This window comes from Lasiosphaeria miniovina, assembly GCF_030549165.1.
Source record: "Lasiosphaeria miniovina strain SMH2392-1A chromosome Unknown B0T26scaffold_3, whole genome shotgun sequence".
Lineage (NCBI taxonomy): Eukaryota > Fungi > Ascomycota > Sordariomycetes > Sordariales > Lasiosphaeriaceae > Lasiosphaeria > Lasiosphaeria miniovina.
The window spans coordinates 2,235,215-2,250,046 of NW_026848222.1; the positions used below are offsets into that span (position 1 = coordinate 2,235,215).

At 54.6% G+C, this 14,832-nt stretch overlaps 2 protein-coding genes across 2 annotated transcripts; one reads left to right on the forward strand and one right to left on the reverse strand.

Annotated features, from left to right (window-relative positions):
• Window positions 1–1,313: 1,313 nt before the first annotated feature.
• Window positions 1,314–3,806, reverse strand: B0T26DRAFT_702086 (organic solute transporter Ostalpha-domain-containing protein). The gene is made up of 6 exons (XM_060441615.1): window positions 3,559–3,806; window positions 3,442–3,459; window positions 3,320–3,373; window positions 3,180–3,267; window positions 2,122–3,123; window positions 1,314–2,056 (listed from the first exon to the last, which is right to left on the reverse strand). The coding sequence occupies exons 1-6, from the start codon at window positions 3,645–3,647 to the stop codon at window positions 1,529–1,531; spliced, it is 1,779 nt and encodes a 592-aa protein (XP_060298196.1). The 5' UTR covers window positions 3,648–3,806; the 3' UTR covers window positions 1,314–1,528.
• Window positions 3,807–4,404: 598 nt separating this feature from the next.
• B0T26DRAFT_749693 (uncharacterized protein) lies at window positions 4,405–14,391 on the forward strand (the record flags this gene model as incomplete). Its single annotated transcript, XM_060445140.1, has 3 exons — window positions 4,405–4,457; window positions 4,553–4,588; window positions 4,650–14,391. 3 exons carry the CDS (start codon window positions 4,405–4,407, stop codon window positions 14,389–14,391), a joined length of 9,831 nt encoding a protein of 3,276 aa, XP_060298197.1.
• Window positions 14,392–14,832: the final 441 nt, after the last annotated feature.

A 14,832-nucleotide genomic window follows, 5' to 3' on the forward strand; every position in this document is an offset into this window, starting at 1 on the left:
AGACCGATAGCAAGGATGTCAAGGGAAAAATGGAGGAAGGCGTAGGTGGAAGAACGAGTCTGCACCGTCGCCTTTTTTTCTATGCGTGGTGGGGAGGGGAGGGAAAAGTTGAAATAGTGGCCTGTGGTTCAAGGAGGGGTAAAGATTGGTAGTGGGGCACAATGGTATCGGCTTCTCGCCTCCCTATTGGTCTGCTGGCCCAGTGCGCGCCGGCTGGATGTGGTCTGAACGCCTCGAGCGAGGGTCAAGCCCTGTTTTGCCCCTCCTTTGCTAGTTGTTCGCCAAATTCGGGAAGAATGGGAAATGGGAAACATTACATCCAGCACCACCCATTAATTAGGCATCTGATAGACAATTCTTAGATGGTATACCTTTACATTTGCCTATACGTAAAGTTACGGGAGCAAGTTTGTTTTGTCACGAGTGTCTCTGACTTGACGCCGAGAATGCAAACAATAGGAGCAGCTCCGGCAGCTTTTATAGCTCCCTACCGAAGCTGTCAAAGAAGCTCAAAGCTTCGAGGTTCGTTGGGCTTGAAGCTTTCGCCGGCCCGTTGACGTAAGAGATCACTTCCGGACACCCAGCTTGGGCCACCGTCGACTCACTCGCCGAGAAAAAGGTTTCAGACAGTCTAGTTCTGAAAGGATATGGCCCGAATTTGTAGGACGATGAGAATAATTCCGGATTTTCTTTTGGTTCTAGGTTCATCATACGAACCATGACTAACTTCTTGAATTCATGTATGACTACATCTCTCTACTGTCCTCGAACAACCCAGAAGTATCTCTGGTTGTTGACATGAAAAATAAGTAACTTCCAGCCACCTAGTTTACCTTTAGCAGCTAGGTTGTGTAAGCGAGTGCCTGTAGCCCGCCACCTGGGCGTTGGGCATGAATGTTAGGCTAGCAATCTATGGGGTGAATAAGATCATGGCCCGTCTTTTGCCGTTGCTCGCTGGCTCAAGCGGCTGGGGGAAAACGATATCAGCCAGCCTTTACGGAGGTATCGGTACTGGCAAGGTGAATTTTAGGATGACTCGCTCTAACCTATTCTTCAACTAGGTACATGCGATGGCGTACCATGGAGTCATGAAGAAAAGTTGCCTGCGCTTCTACAGCTACATATAAGCTCTCGCTTTAAAGCGGTTTGAAACGGCGCCGTGGCTGCGAATGCTAGCCTGCGTTCGGCTAGGTTGTGGGGCGATAGGCTCAGAAGACACGGAGCAAAGTAGGATAAGAAAAAAATGTTGGTCAGCATCAAGCATTGCCGAGTTCAGGGGCAAGTAAACATGGCGAGATACTACTCATTGAAGACAGCCAAGTAGCCAAATCAGGCTCGAAAAAAAAAGAATAAATGCTAGCTGAAATAAGACCTAATTTCAAGCTTAAGGTACGATGTACAAAGCCTCACGCAGTTTCCGGCATCAAATCTATTGTGCCTTTAATACAGTGATCGCAGCTTACAATAGGGGTATCTAAGCAGAGCCAGAAATGACGGCAGCAAGACAAGTGCATTTTATTTCGCCCGGTCACTTCCCCCAGACGTTATGAAACTCCTCAGCGACTCCGACATTATATTGCGGACGCGTACCTTCTTCGCTTTCCCTGCCCCAATGGTTTACTTCTTCTCGTATTGAGCTATCATCTTCAATCTGTGCCGAGCCTGGTTCGTCTTCATCTGCGCCGGGCTGCGGCTTGTTAGAGCTTTTGTCTTCGTCAATGTTAAAATCATCTGCTGTGATTTTTAAATGGGTGCCAACCACGGGACCGTAGGCAATCTCTAGCGGATCGCTTCCCATGTCTTGAGCCGCGCTACCCCCTTTAGGATCTAGACCCGCCTTTTTCTTCCCCTTTTTGTCCTTTTTAGGCCCATCGACAGGCGGTGCCTCCGGTGCAAACTTCTTACGCCTTTCTAATGGCGACGCAGGATTAAGCGATGGCACAGAGTTACTCCGAGACTGATTGTAAAAACTGCCAGTGGGAGTGTGCTGGTAGAGGCTTGGACGCGGCGATAGGCCACGCTCACGTGCCGGCTCATTTGCTGTGATGACGGGATACTGAAGCAATAGTGTTAGATGGAACAACACTAAAGGCAAAATCGAGAAGAATGCAAGTGACTCACGTTCCAGTCCCCAAACTCTAGCTTCCGGGCGCTGTCATATAAGAGCTCCTCATCGGGATCTAGCATAAGCTCATCAAGGCTGTTAACATGTGGAGAGAGAGATTCGCTTCTCCTGTTGCTCGGCCCGCCGTTTCCTAGAAGCGGTGTTGTCTCGTTGATCTCGTCGGGCTTCGGAATCCAGTACTTGGCTTTGCCTCCCCGCTCATAGCGCATTCCGTCTTTCAGGCGCGCGAGCCGCGAATTTGAAGCTTCGTGTGCCATAATCTTGTCGCCCGAGTCAAATATGCGGTAGCCATATTTGTCACCCGAGAACGTCTCCTTTGAGTCTTGGATGAGGTCGCGGATTCCAAATGCATCCCTTATGGCATACAGTACCGGCATTCTAGCCGAGGCAATCCTGTTGTCTGCAAAGTCGTGCCAAGAAAAGGCATACCAGTGACCCACAGCAAAGGCCGGCATCTCGATGCAGATTAGAAAATCCTGGATGGCCGCAGCCAAGTTGTCGGGGGTGTAGTTGTCGACCGTGTCCGGAATGGCGCCCAGCCACACGAGGATGGACAGGAAAAAGCCTTGCCAATAGGAGGCAAAGATGACCAGTTTGATGCAGAGAAACTTTGGCACTGGTCGGAAGGGCTTGAGGTCGTCGTTCATGCAGACCCAAAACAGTCCTAGCGAGTACAAGCTGACGGTGACGCTGATGTTATAAATGATGCCGCTCCAGAGATAGCCGGAGCTTGGCCCAATATACCCCTCTTGGTAGGTGTTGGTAGCCTTCATGATGATGGCTGCCAGAGAAAGCAGCGGTTTCATCCAGGCATATTGCAAGATGCCGCGCTTGATGGCGAGGAAGGTATGAGGGTCGGATATATCGACGCGGGGGAGGACGTGGTTGAGAGGCCAAAGGTGATGAACGGGCTCGCGGCCATGCGTCATGATGATGAGGGCTCGCTCGCCACTGAGGTAGTTAATCAGGAGTTGGAAGAAGGTGTAGATGGTGAAAGCCTGTCGAGGGTTAGGGGAGCCCGCGTCTCGCGTCGCACCAGAGCGGATAACAGTACCTCGTAGATATCCCGGATGGGATCAAATAAGGAAGCCGCTGTCTGCGAGACCATGCTGACCCATGACGAGATGGAGTATATTGGGACCCTAGTGACCGTGAGCATGCGTGTCGGAGAGACAAGGCGTCGGCGCGACGTACATGAGGAGGATGCGAACGACATAGCGTTGGAGAAGAGGTTTCCGGTAGTTTTTGCTGAGCTCGCGTAATTGACGTCAGAGAGAGGTCATCAACACTCGTGTTGGGATGGTGGGCAGACTCACGTTTGCAGCCATATTGACCTGTGGGAAGCAGCACAGTGGATTAGCCCGAGATCCGGAGCTGTTAGTCGTGGCGGGAGCACCACTGAGGAAACTGGGGCGGGGTCTTGCTTCACTTACACAATCGACATCAACGTCGCGGCGAGGGACGCGACGCCGGCGATCACCGTCACCGTCGTCTCGAACTTCTGGCCTGTGCCCCCGGCCATCTCTCCCTTGGTCCGAGACTTGGATCAAGTTGTTTTGGAGTGGGCTGGGGAGGGAGCCGTCAGGTAAGTTGTGAGGCTAGAGCATGTCGGGGAGTTCGCTTCCAATGTTTGGAGATTACCAGGTTGGTCGTGTTCCTCAAAATTGATGACGACGATAGGCAACGACAGGGGGCCAATCTCTCCCCATTGGATCGCGGGGCGCACCTGCATGCGCTAAAGTGTGCCTTGAGAGACCTGGATAATTAGGTTGCGTACAGATACTGCTGCACAGTACTCCGTACATACTTACCGTACTTCCATACTTTACATATACACCTAAGAAAGCTAAAAGTGCAATCCATCAATACGTTCTTTGTACAGGGCAGTACATACATACGGTACTTACATACGAAGCATGCTGCAGCTCCGAGTTCCCTGCCGCACGGGAATCCTTGTAAGAAAGCAGCAAGCTCACGACATCCTAGGAAGACGGAAGACAGACACAACCTCGACTCCTTGACGAGACGAGCGCGGCAACAATACAGGCAACTCGGCCGAACCCAAGCTTGTGCATACGACTCTCAATTGGTATTCCAGAGCTCGCTCTTTGAATTGCTAGTTCCATTCGGGGCCTGGGACATCGGAATGGACGAAGGCGCGACTTTCTACTTCGACGGGGCTTGGCAGTAGCGTCGCGCATTGCGAAGGTCGACTCAACGACGGGAGGAGACGCAGACACGCTGCGTAGGAAGCTTGCCCAAGGGCTAGGGCGAGCAGCATGTCACAAACCGGCGGTCCTCCCCCCTCAAACGACGGCCCAGGGTTCAATGCGTAAGCAGTGCTGTCCCGGCACTCAAGAATGCCTCTTTCCCGATAGCCTTTCGGTGGTCGGTTCGGGCAGCTAGCTAACCATTGGGACTCTGCAGGTTGTTCCTCGGGGCGCTCATCGGCTGCGGTGCATTGTGAGTGCGAAACTAGGGGAGATATGGACTGGGCATTTGCTGTTGCTAACCCGACATTCAGGTCCGTCTTTTCCCTGCTGTACTTTAACAGAGTATTTGCATCCATTGTCTCGTGGGGCTTGCGGACATGGACGTGGCATCGACATCGGGTCTACATCGACATCCAGGCGCTCCAGATATCCCTGCTCGCCGGCCGAATCTTCTTTACCGGCCTGAGATACCACGGCAACAACGAGACTATCCTTGTGCAGAACGGACACATCACCTGGGCTTACTGGCTGCGTCGAGTGCGCGGAGTCAGGATCACAAAAGGAAAGGACCCAAAGGGCAGTGACGATGCTGCCGCCAAAGATCTCTCCACAAAGTTGCCCTGTCGCATACAAGTCTCTCTTGTTGGCCTGGAGTGGTTCGTGTACAACCGTAGCCCAGCCTACGACTCGGTCCTGGCAGGGCTGCAAGATGCCCAAGAGGTAGGCGACGATGCCGTTCCGAGCGTGGTTGGCGACAAGGAAGAGGAGGACGTCTCGGCTCAGTTGAGGAGGAGACGGTCCAGATCTCGGCGATTCGAGGCGGCTGGGAATGCATCCTCGGCCTGTGGCTCATACCAGAGCGAGAGCAAGAGCGCGGGCATAGCCCAACATGCTTCTGGTCAACAGCAAGACGGCTTCGCGCAAAAGCGCACCTCTAGCCTCCACTCGTCAGGGCCCGGAAACAGTGCAAAGCAGGACCCCAATGCGCCTGACGAGGGCGATGACTTGTCGCTGCTGCTCCAACTATTCCCGATTGACCTGGTGTGTGAAAAGGCCGCCCTGGTCATGGGCAACGAGAACACCAAGGCTGTCCTGATTGTCAAGGCCGACTCGATGACGGGCGAGATAGATGCGTCTGAGACAGACACGCCAGACCCGTACCGGCAGTTCTTCCGATTCAAATTCAAGCACCCGGTGATTGAGATGAAGGACAACTTGGATTTCAAAGAGGAACAAGCCGACCGGGCAACTCGGGACCGGCAGGCGGCGCAAGAGACGGCGCCCCCCACTACACGGTCCTTGTTCCACCGGGAAAAGCGCAAGGTGCTCGGCAGCCTCCGGAATATGGTGCCGTATTGGGGGAAGTCTGTCGAGTCCTTTTCCATCGGCTCGAGCAGGGCCGTCGGAACTGCAACGAGCCAGGCGCCTGGATCAAGTCGCTGGCAGGGGCTCTCGCGGTACCTCTACGATGATGGCGATGACCAGAAGGCTCGCTGGGCTTCCTCTGAGTACGCTGCTGTGCCGACCATCTTGGACAGCCCCGAGGCCTCGCTTGACATATTCTGGGATGTGGTTGGCAGGGTCCGAGGCGACCACCCCGCAAACATGAAGGAGAAGACGCCCGAGATGCTATCCAACATCAACGGCGACGTGCCGCCGGCCTGGGCCATCAACCTCTTGGTCAAAGGCGGCTCCATCAACTACGGACCGTGGGCGGATAGACATCGAGCGGACCTCCAGCGGACGTTTGTCCCCAGCCTATGCAAAGATGCGAAGCCAGCCGCGCGCCTGCCCGTTGGCGCCCCCCGGGTGGCCACGCAATTCAAGCTCTATGTGGAACTTCAAGACTACGTTACCATTCGCGTCCCGGTCAGGGAAGAGTCCAAGAACTGGAGATGGAAAGACAAGGAACCTGCTCCCAAGCCTCGTCGCGGCCGCGAAGCTCGCAAAGCACGGGGCCGATCTAAGAAGTCGGACCAGGCGGCCGCGGTGCATCAACGGCCATATGGGTGGCTAGACATCACGGTTGCTACTAACACGACTATGTCCTATTCAATGGACATGGTGGCGGGTGCTCCGGGGTTTGCCACCTCGCTGAGCCTGGACATGCCGAGCATAGACATTTCAAGTAGTATCAACCACGAGCTGCTCTGGAGGTCTCGCCGACAACAGATAACGTGCGACCTCTCAACTCCGCTGCGGTGGAATGGCCTTCGCCAATGGCGCTTCAATATCGTCAGCGAAGAGCTCAAGCTCTATCTGCTAAGAGACCATGTTTTTCTCCTCACTGATCTCATCGGCGACTGGGCCAGCGGCCCCCCGCCCGACTATCTTGTTTTTACCCCTTTCAAGTACCATATCGACCTCGAGCTGCAGAAGGTGCAGCTTTATTTGAATCTCAACGACGCCAACATCATTGACAACCCAACTGACCTCGACGACAATACTTACCTTGTCATTGGCAGCCCGCTGCTCCGCTCAACCACATGCATCTCCATTGACAACTTCAGGCCAAACCAAAACACCATCCCGTTCGACATCCGTGCCGACACTGCATCGGTTGATCTTCACGTTCCTCCGTGGAACACGCAAGCGCTATTTCTGAACTCAAAGGAGATTGGCCGTTTGGAGAACTTGCTGATCGACGGCACCTACCACTATAACTTGACGACCTCGCCCTTAAACACAGATACTTTGTTATTGAATGTCACCGGCCAGTCTCCAGTCATCCATCTGTACGGGTTCGTCGTAAGGTATTTTCTGAAGATAAAGGACAACTACTTTGGAGAAGACGTCCACTTTAAGACATTGGAAGAGTATCAAGAGGCGCTGCGCCTGAAAGGAGAAAACCCTGAAGCCGAGTTGGCGACAAGGCCGCCCCCAAAGAAGTCGAACGACTTGGATGTCATACTTAGTATCAAGGCGGACGACCCCAGATTTCTGCTCGTATCTAACCTCTATTCTGCCCAGCGCCATGTCCAGATTGACACGGCCAGCTTAGGCCTCGATGTGCGCTTCACCAATTACTACATGGACCTGGACTTGGTAGTGGCTCCTCTCAACTTGTCACTGGGCAGCGCCGAGTCGGGCATGGAAACCCCAGTCAGCGCAACATCGAGCACTCAAGTTTTTGTCGATGGCCTTCATATACACGGCCATCGTCTTTTCGGACTTCCACCAATAGAACCCACCTATCTATGCAATTGGGATGTTTCGGCTGGCGCAGTCACGGGCGAGTGCACGACTGAGTTCTCGACGACACTTATCAGCGGGGGAAAGGCGTTTGGGTTCACCTTTGACGATGACGAAAACGCGCTCATCTCTCTCTCGTCGATTGTACTTTACGACGTCACGTTTCTCCGTGTTGCTGTGCAGTCGATCCGGCTCTGGGTCCACGTTGACGAGGCTGCGTTTCTAATCTCGACGGGATCGATCGACGTCAACTACAATGATTGGGCACGGTCGCATTATTCCAGACGGGCCAGCCTTCGAATTCCCGACATCAAGCTCTCTTGCGTAAACGCAGAGTCAGCTACAAGACACAAGACACGAACCCACCACCCAGTCGAGACAGATGCGCTCATAGAGACAAGCGTGCGCATCGCAATCATTGGACGGAAGATCAACTTTTCGAGCGAGAGGAAGCTGCAGCAGGAGCTAGTTCGTCGTGAAGACCAGCGCACGCACAGGGCGCCTTTTCTCATTCTGCCTGGCCTCACAGAGGACTTTGTCCTAACTCCGGTGGACCCTCCTGCGCAGAGCGTTCCGCCCATCCCCTTGCCCACCACGGTTGAGGAAATAGAGGACGACAGGGCGTCCTCGTTGGCCTCGACAAAGACGTCAAGGCGATCCAGGCGTCTACGGCAGAAGAGCTCTTTCCTGTCGCTCGCAAGTTCTAATCAGAGCAGCATTCTCAAGCCCTACAACTCGCGGCAGCTAAACGTGAAGAGCGGGCTCGGTGATCGGCTTCATCCCCTCGGCCCCGTCGGCCAGAAGCCGGGAGTCAAGAAACGACCTTCTCATCAGGTCCGGGAAGTTTCTGCCTCGACCCGCCACTCTGCTTTTTACAGTACGGCTGGGGACAATACAGAGCGCCCGGACGTGTTCCACAATACCGTTGCCTTCTCAAGCCAGTACTTTGCGCCCTACTTTCCGCTGGAAAATGTGAGACCCAATTACAAAGAAGGGCTGATGCCGGACGTCGAGAAATCCGAAGCGAACGGTGACGAGGCCGACAAAGACTCGGTCGATTTCGATCTCGGGGATATTGACCCAGATCTCTTGAGCGAAGATTGTGCGTATTCGAGCATCATGCTTGAATTTCCAACAGGCGTTTCGGCGTTCTGTAATCCAACGTCGTTACGCCACGCAATTGCTTTGATGTCGTCTCTCCAGCCATCGGACCCTGATAATATTCTGGACTCGCTCCAGATTAGCTCAATGTCGGAGATATTTGGCATGCAGAAGCGCCAGAAAATGAAAGGAAACATCAGCGATGTACTCGTAAGACTACCGCGGGCTACTATTCGGTTCGCCAACTCATCTGAACTGGGTTCGCCAGACGTCTCTGTGGGAGAGCAGGACCAGTTTGACATCGCAGTCACCAAACTAGCACTTGCTTCGAGGTCCGAGACCAAATGGCAAGACGCCTCAAAGCCTGAATCGAGCGAAACACGACATTCGTTTCATCTGAGGCTCCAGTCGGTCGGGGTCTCTGTGGCTGAGAAATATAGCGATATGGAGAGCCCGCACACCGCTGCGTTGGCCCAAATAGAGAATGTGATGGCATCAGTAGGCAGCAGGGGAATCACGTATCTAGATGTCGAAGTTGGCAATATCCGTACGAGCGCATTTTCTGAGAAGATTGATTACCTGGCGTCGTTCATTCATCGCACAAGCCTTCTGGGAGACGAGATTGGCGCTCTTCTGGCCGAGGTCTCACTACGAGAGAAGAATATGGTGCAGAATATGGTCCTGCGGCTCGTTGCTAACGGCCAAGGAACCCCGGACCCATCGTTTCTGATTCGGCCCTCGTCTGTGCTCCGTTCTGCGTCACATCACCTGCGGACCTTTGACTCGTGGAAGCTTATCATGCGGCTTCGTCAGATATGGGCGGTGCAAAACCAGAACGACAAAGAGAGGATCAGATTTGAGTGCATGAATCACTCGCAGGATGTCCCGGCAGAGCCTAGACAAGAGGTTGTCAAGGCTTTTGAGAAATGGAGGAGCTGGGACCTAGAGAACCTATCAGAGAGCGTGCTTCTAAACCTGATATTCGGGCCGCCGCCAGTGGCCCCAACACCTACCGCACGGGAGAAGCCGACCCTCGCTGTTGTTAAGATCAAGCAGACCCAGATTGCACTTGATCCGGGCCCAAAGCAAAACGAAATCACAATTCTAGATCTCACAACGAGGCTCGAGTCGAGACCTCAAGCAGAGGAAAATGCCGCTCGGGGAGCCGCCGAGGCGGATCATCCTTCGATCATCTTAAATGTCTTGTGTGGGGATGCTGCTATCAATCTCAATTGGGAGCTATGCCAACTGGCAGATGGTGTGATCAAGTTGGCGAGGAAGATTCAATCCCGGCCGGCAGCGTCGCCGAAAAAGGCCCCAGCCGCTACTAGCCCCAAGAAGACACGAGAGCAGACTATGCACTGCGTAGTGTCCCTTGGGCGAGGGTCCCTTGCCCTGGAGGCTATCAACCTCCATGCTTCCTCCTTTGTAAATGGAGCCAAAGCTTCGTTGCTCACGAAGATGGGGGCTAACAGTCTCCTCGACACCAACTTCATTCTGAGCTGCGACTCGGCGACTTCCAGCCTGAGGAGTCATTCTCAGGGGCTTGCTAAATTCGTCCTCGAGAAGCCCAGCATCTTTGTGTCGCAAGAATCGCGATCGAGCCAGACGACTAACAGCCACACAATCAAGGCAACCGCCAGCAGCAGCTACCTGAGCCTGGTTGTGAAACAAGACCCAATCAACTTGGCCGAGGTCTTGGACCTCGTGGTTCGAGATGAGTTTGCCCAGATCTACAGAATAAAGCAGCAGCTCCCGTCTTCATCCCAGCCGGTCTCACCTGGAAAGAAAATCGTCGATCGACTGTCTGCATTCAGGGTGAATGTGGCCATGTTCATGGACCAGTACACGATCAGCGTGCCCCTGCTTCGGACCCTAACATATACAGTGCACGGGACGGTTTCAAGAGCAGCAATGGCGGCCAACTTTGGCAAGGAGATCATCTTCGACTTTGACATAAAGGAGAACTCGCACGAGATGCAAATCAAGGTCAACAACGTCGCCCGCAGCATGTCCCTTCTTCAGATACCGCCTACGAATGGACGTGTCATAAGCCACATGGACCAAGGAGAGCAGTCCATCAACGTTTTCGCGTCTCTCGAGCTGGTGCAGCTGGATGCCTCGGCAGTCTATAGCCTTCTTTCGGCTCTGAACCGCCCTGAAGTGTCCAATTCTATCAGCGAGCTACAACAGCAGAGCAAAACGATCCAGCAACACATCGGAGACGTGGTCGGGGACGTTCAGGCAACGAATACTGCTCCTCAGAAGGAATCTACCGTCCTGGCGTACGGGGTGCATCTGACATCGGCCGGTCTCGAGGTGTTTGGAAACAGCCCTCTCAAATCTGAAGAGACGCCCTTGGCCCATATTTCTTTCGCGCTCGACAGCATCAATCTGGGTATCGCCAATAGAGTCGAGCAGCACGGCCCGCTCCTAACATATCCCGAGTTCCACGTCAACCTGCGGCATATCACCTTTGGGATTCAGAAGGGCACTGCCGACTCCATGACTTCGTGCGGCAACATGGCTTTCGGGGCTCTGATTACCGCCTCGTCGCGGCCCGGCGAGGACGGCGAGGAGAAGAGGTTCTTCAACGTAAAGAGCGACACGTTCGAGGTCAACCTCTCTCCTGACACGGTTTCTACCTTCGTGGACGTGTTGGGTCACATGGGTGATAAAATCAAGGACCTCGACACGTCGAGAGAACTCGAATACCTGCGAAAGCTCAGACAGTCCAAGCCCCGCATCACCATCAACGACGCCGAGGAGGGGGAGGAAACAGACATTATCGATGCCTTCCTGTCCTCGGTCACGTACACATTTGAGACGAGCAATATACACGTGGCCTGGCTGGTCTGCAAGCCCGACGAGGAGCCAAGCTTTGGCAAGGAGGACTTGGTGCTCTCCATTGAGAGGATTGAGTTTGGCACTCGCACGAGAAACTCGGCCAGGCTGACGATCGAGAACTTTCAAGTCCAGATGATGGCTTCGCAAGACGACAAGAGGCTGCGCTCTCCAAACTCGGCCCTACTCCCAGAAGTCATATTCAACATCGCCTACGTGTCCACTTCAGATGCACGCCGACTGGCCTTTCAGGCGGTGGGCAAGTCGCTGGATCTCCGTCTGACCTCGGGCTTCATCATTCCCGCAGCCCATTTGAAGGATTCCATTAGCCTGTCAGCCAAGAACGCACAGCGGGCGTCTCTGAACTGGAATCCCAGTCCGGCCGCGCCAGCGTCGACACCCGCCCCCGAACAAGAACAGAAATCCCGACAAGGCAGCATTTTAGGAAGTAGAAGGATAGAATCTCTGCTTGTCGATGCCGACTTTGCCGGTGCAGTCGTGTACCTGACAGGAAAGAGAGCTCCCGACGACCTGGTCTCGGCCTCGAAACCAACTCGGCCGAACATTCCTGGGAAGCCTGGGACGCTGGGCCAGGACGAGTCAGCAACGACGGTCCTGCGGTCTCCCGGCTTGGCATGTAAGGTTGAGTACCGTGACGACGGGATAGAAAATCCATCTCTCTACGGAGAGGTCAAAATAGATGCCTCGAGCAACATCCTATACCCGTCAGTGGTGCCCTTGATCGTGGACATCAGCAACAGCATCAAGGCGGTTGTGAGCACCCGTGACGGCAACGGCGACACCGACACCGACGGCAAGCTCCATGTTCCGGCGCAAGAAACCGTAACCAAGGCGAAGCAGACCGAGGAAGACAACATACTGACGGCAGACCCAACAGCTGTTCTTGGCCGAATGAAGCTGAACCTTGGCTTACGCATCTGCAAGCAAGAGTTCTCGTTGAGTTGCCAACCTATTGCCCGGGTGGCAGCTACGGCCAGCTTCCGGGATGTTTACTTCACGGTGAACACAGTTCGCTCGCTAGACCAGGGCAATTTCTTCGCCGCTTCGGGGACATTTTCAAATCTCCAGGCGTCTGTCCAACACGTCTACTCGAGGGAGTCAACGGGCAGCTTCAAGGTCGAGTCAATCGTCCTCTCGCTCATGAACAGCAAACACGTCAGCGGCACTAATGGGCTATCTGCGATTGTCAAGGTCAGCCCGATGGAGGTGTCGATAAATGCAAAGCAGCTGCACGACTTTATGCTGTTCCGCGAGATCTGGCTCCCTCGCGAGATCTTCCTCTCCCACGAGGTGGTGCGAGGTTCTGGTGCCACCCCTGCAGCCAAACTCGCCACCGAGACGTCCCAAGGCTATCTAGTACAGCGCTACCAACAGGTGGCCGCAACTGCAGCCTTCCCCTGGACGGCCAGCATCTCCATCTCGGCCCTCAAGATTGTTGTCGATCTCGGGCAGGCTCTCGGCAAAGCTATCTTTTCGATCAGCGAGTTCTGGATCTTGTCCAAGAAGACATCGGACTGGAAGCAAAACCTCTGCCTCGGTTTCAAGATGATTGGCATTGAGAGCGCCGGCCGCATGAGCGGCTTTGTTGCGCTGCAGGACTTCAAGCTGCGTACTTCGATAGAATGGCCCGAGCGAGAACGGGCGCTCAACGAGACGCCCATGATCCAGGCGTCGGTTGGGTTCAGCCAGTTCAGGGTCAAGGCTGCCTTCGACTACCAGGCGTTTTTGGTCGCCGATATCACGTCTTTGGAACTCCTTATGTACAATGTCCGGGGTGGCCAGCAGGGGAGTGGAGACCGGCTCGTTGCGATATTCGATGGCGAGGCCGTCCAGGTCTTTGGGACAACAAGCTCGGCCTCGCAGGGGGTTGCCCTATACCAGGCCTTCCAGCGGCTGGTCCAGGAACGCAAGGCAAACTTTGAGACGTCCCTCAAGGAGATTGAAAGATTCATGAGAAGGAAGTCTGTCTCGGCACCGGCCGCAGCAGTAATCCAGCGCCTCAGCATGGCCAAGTCGGTGGACGGCGACATTCTCAAGTCTCCCATCTCGCTAGACACGGATGTCGTGGTGACGTTGAAGAAGCTCAACCTCGGTGTCTTCCCGAGCACCTTCTCGGACCACCAAGTCTTCAAGATGGAGGCCCTCAACGCACAGGCGCACTTTGCGGCCAGCATAGAAGACGGCCGCATCCACAGCATTCTGGGGCTGACACTCGGCCAGCTGCGCATCGGACTCGCCGGCGTGAGAGCTGCGGGTGCGCCCAAGACGCTGAGCGAGCTGTCGGTCGAGGACGTGGTGCAGAGCGCAACGGGTTCCCGCGGAGGAACCATTCTCAAGGTGCCCCAGGTCGAGGCCGTCATGCAGACGTGGCAACGCCCAGAGTCGAAGCAGATTGAGTACATCTTCAAGAGTGCCTTCGAGGGCAAGGTCGAGGTCGGCTGGAACTACAGCCGCATCAGCTTCATCCGCGGCATGTGGGCCAACCACGTCAAATCGCTCGCCCAGACGTGGGGCAAGGAGCTCCCGCCCGTCACAGCGATTCGCGTGACGGGAGTTCCCGAGAAACCCGAAGACAAGCAGCAGCCTCTGAAAGACGGCGCGGCGGGTGAATCCACATCCTCGCAGCAGCAGAAACAGGAGGAGCCACTCACGACGAACAAGATCACGGCCGAGGTCAAGGTGCCTCAGTCCAAATACGAGTACACGGCCCTCGAGCCGCCCGTCATCGAGACGCCCCAGCTACGAGACATGGGCGAGGCCACGCCGCCGCTCGAGTGGATCGGCCTGAACCGCGACCGGCTGCCCAACCTGACGCACCAGATAGTCATCGTGTCGCTGCTGGAGCTGGCTGGCGAGGTGGAGGATGCGTACTCGCGCATCCTTGGGTCCTCGTGATGATGGCTTTTTTTTATTTACGAGATTGGGTTGACGATGTGGGACGATGTTTATGAGATGAGCACGGAGGGAATAGCGAATTGGGAATATCTCTATAATAAGCGAGAAGAAAAAGAAAAGCGTGTGTTAGTAACATGTGTATATATAAAATGGGGGAGCGGGTGCAAAGAAACTTGCTCTCCAGGGTAAATAAGGGGTCATGACATGCGTCATGACGAGCGAGGCTTTTAGGACCGTCCGTACCAACTACGGATACAGCGGCGGTTAACACTAATGAAATAATTATTACTAATCTCTCATCATCTCACACCGCACTGGTGACACTCGGATTGAGCTTGGCCGCACAAGGCTCGCTCGGCGAAGGTCTCCTTGGAGCTACGAGTCAGTGAGCAGCAAGCCCGGTAACCTATCACGTCCGTTCATGCCATGCCATGGGATCAA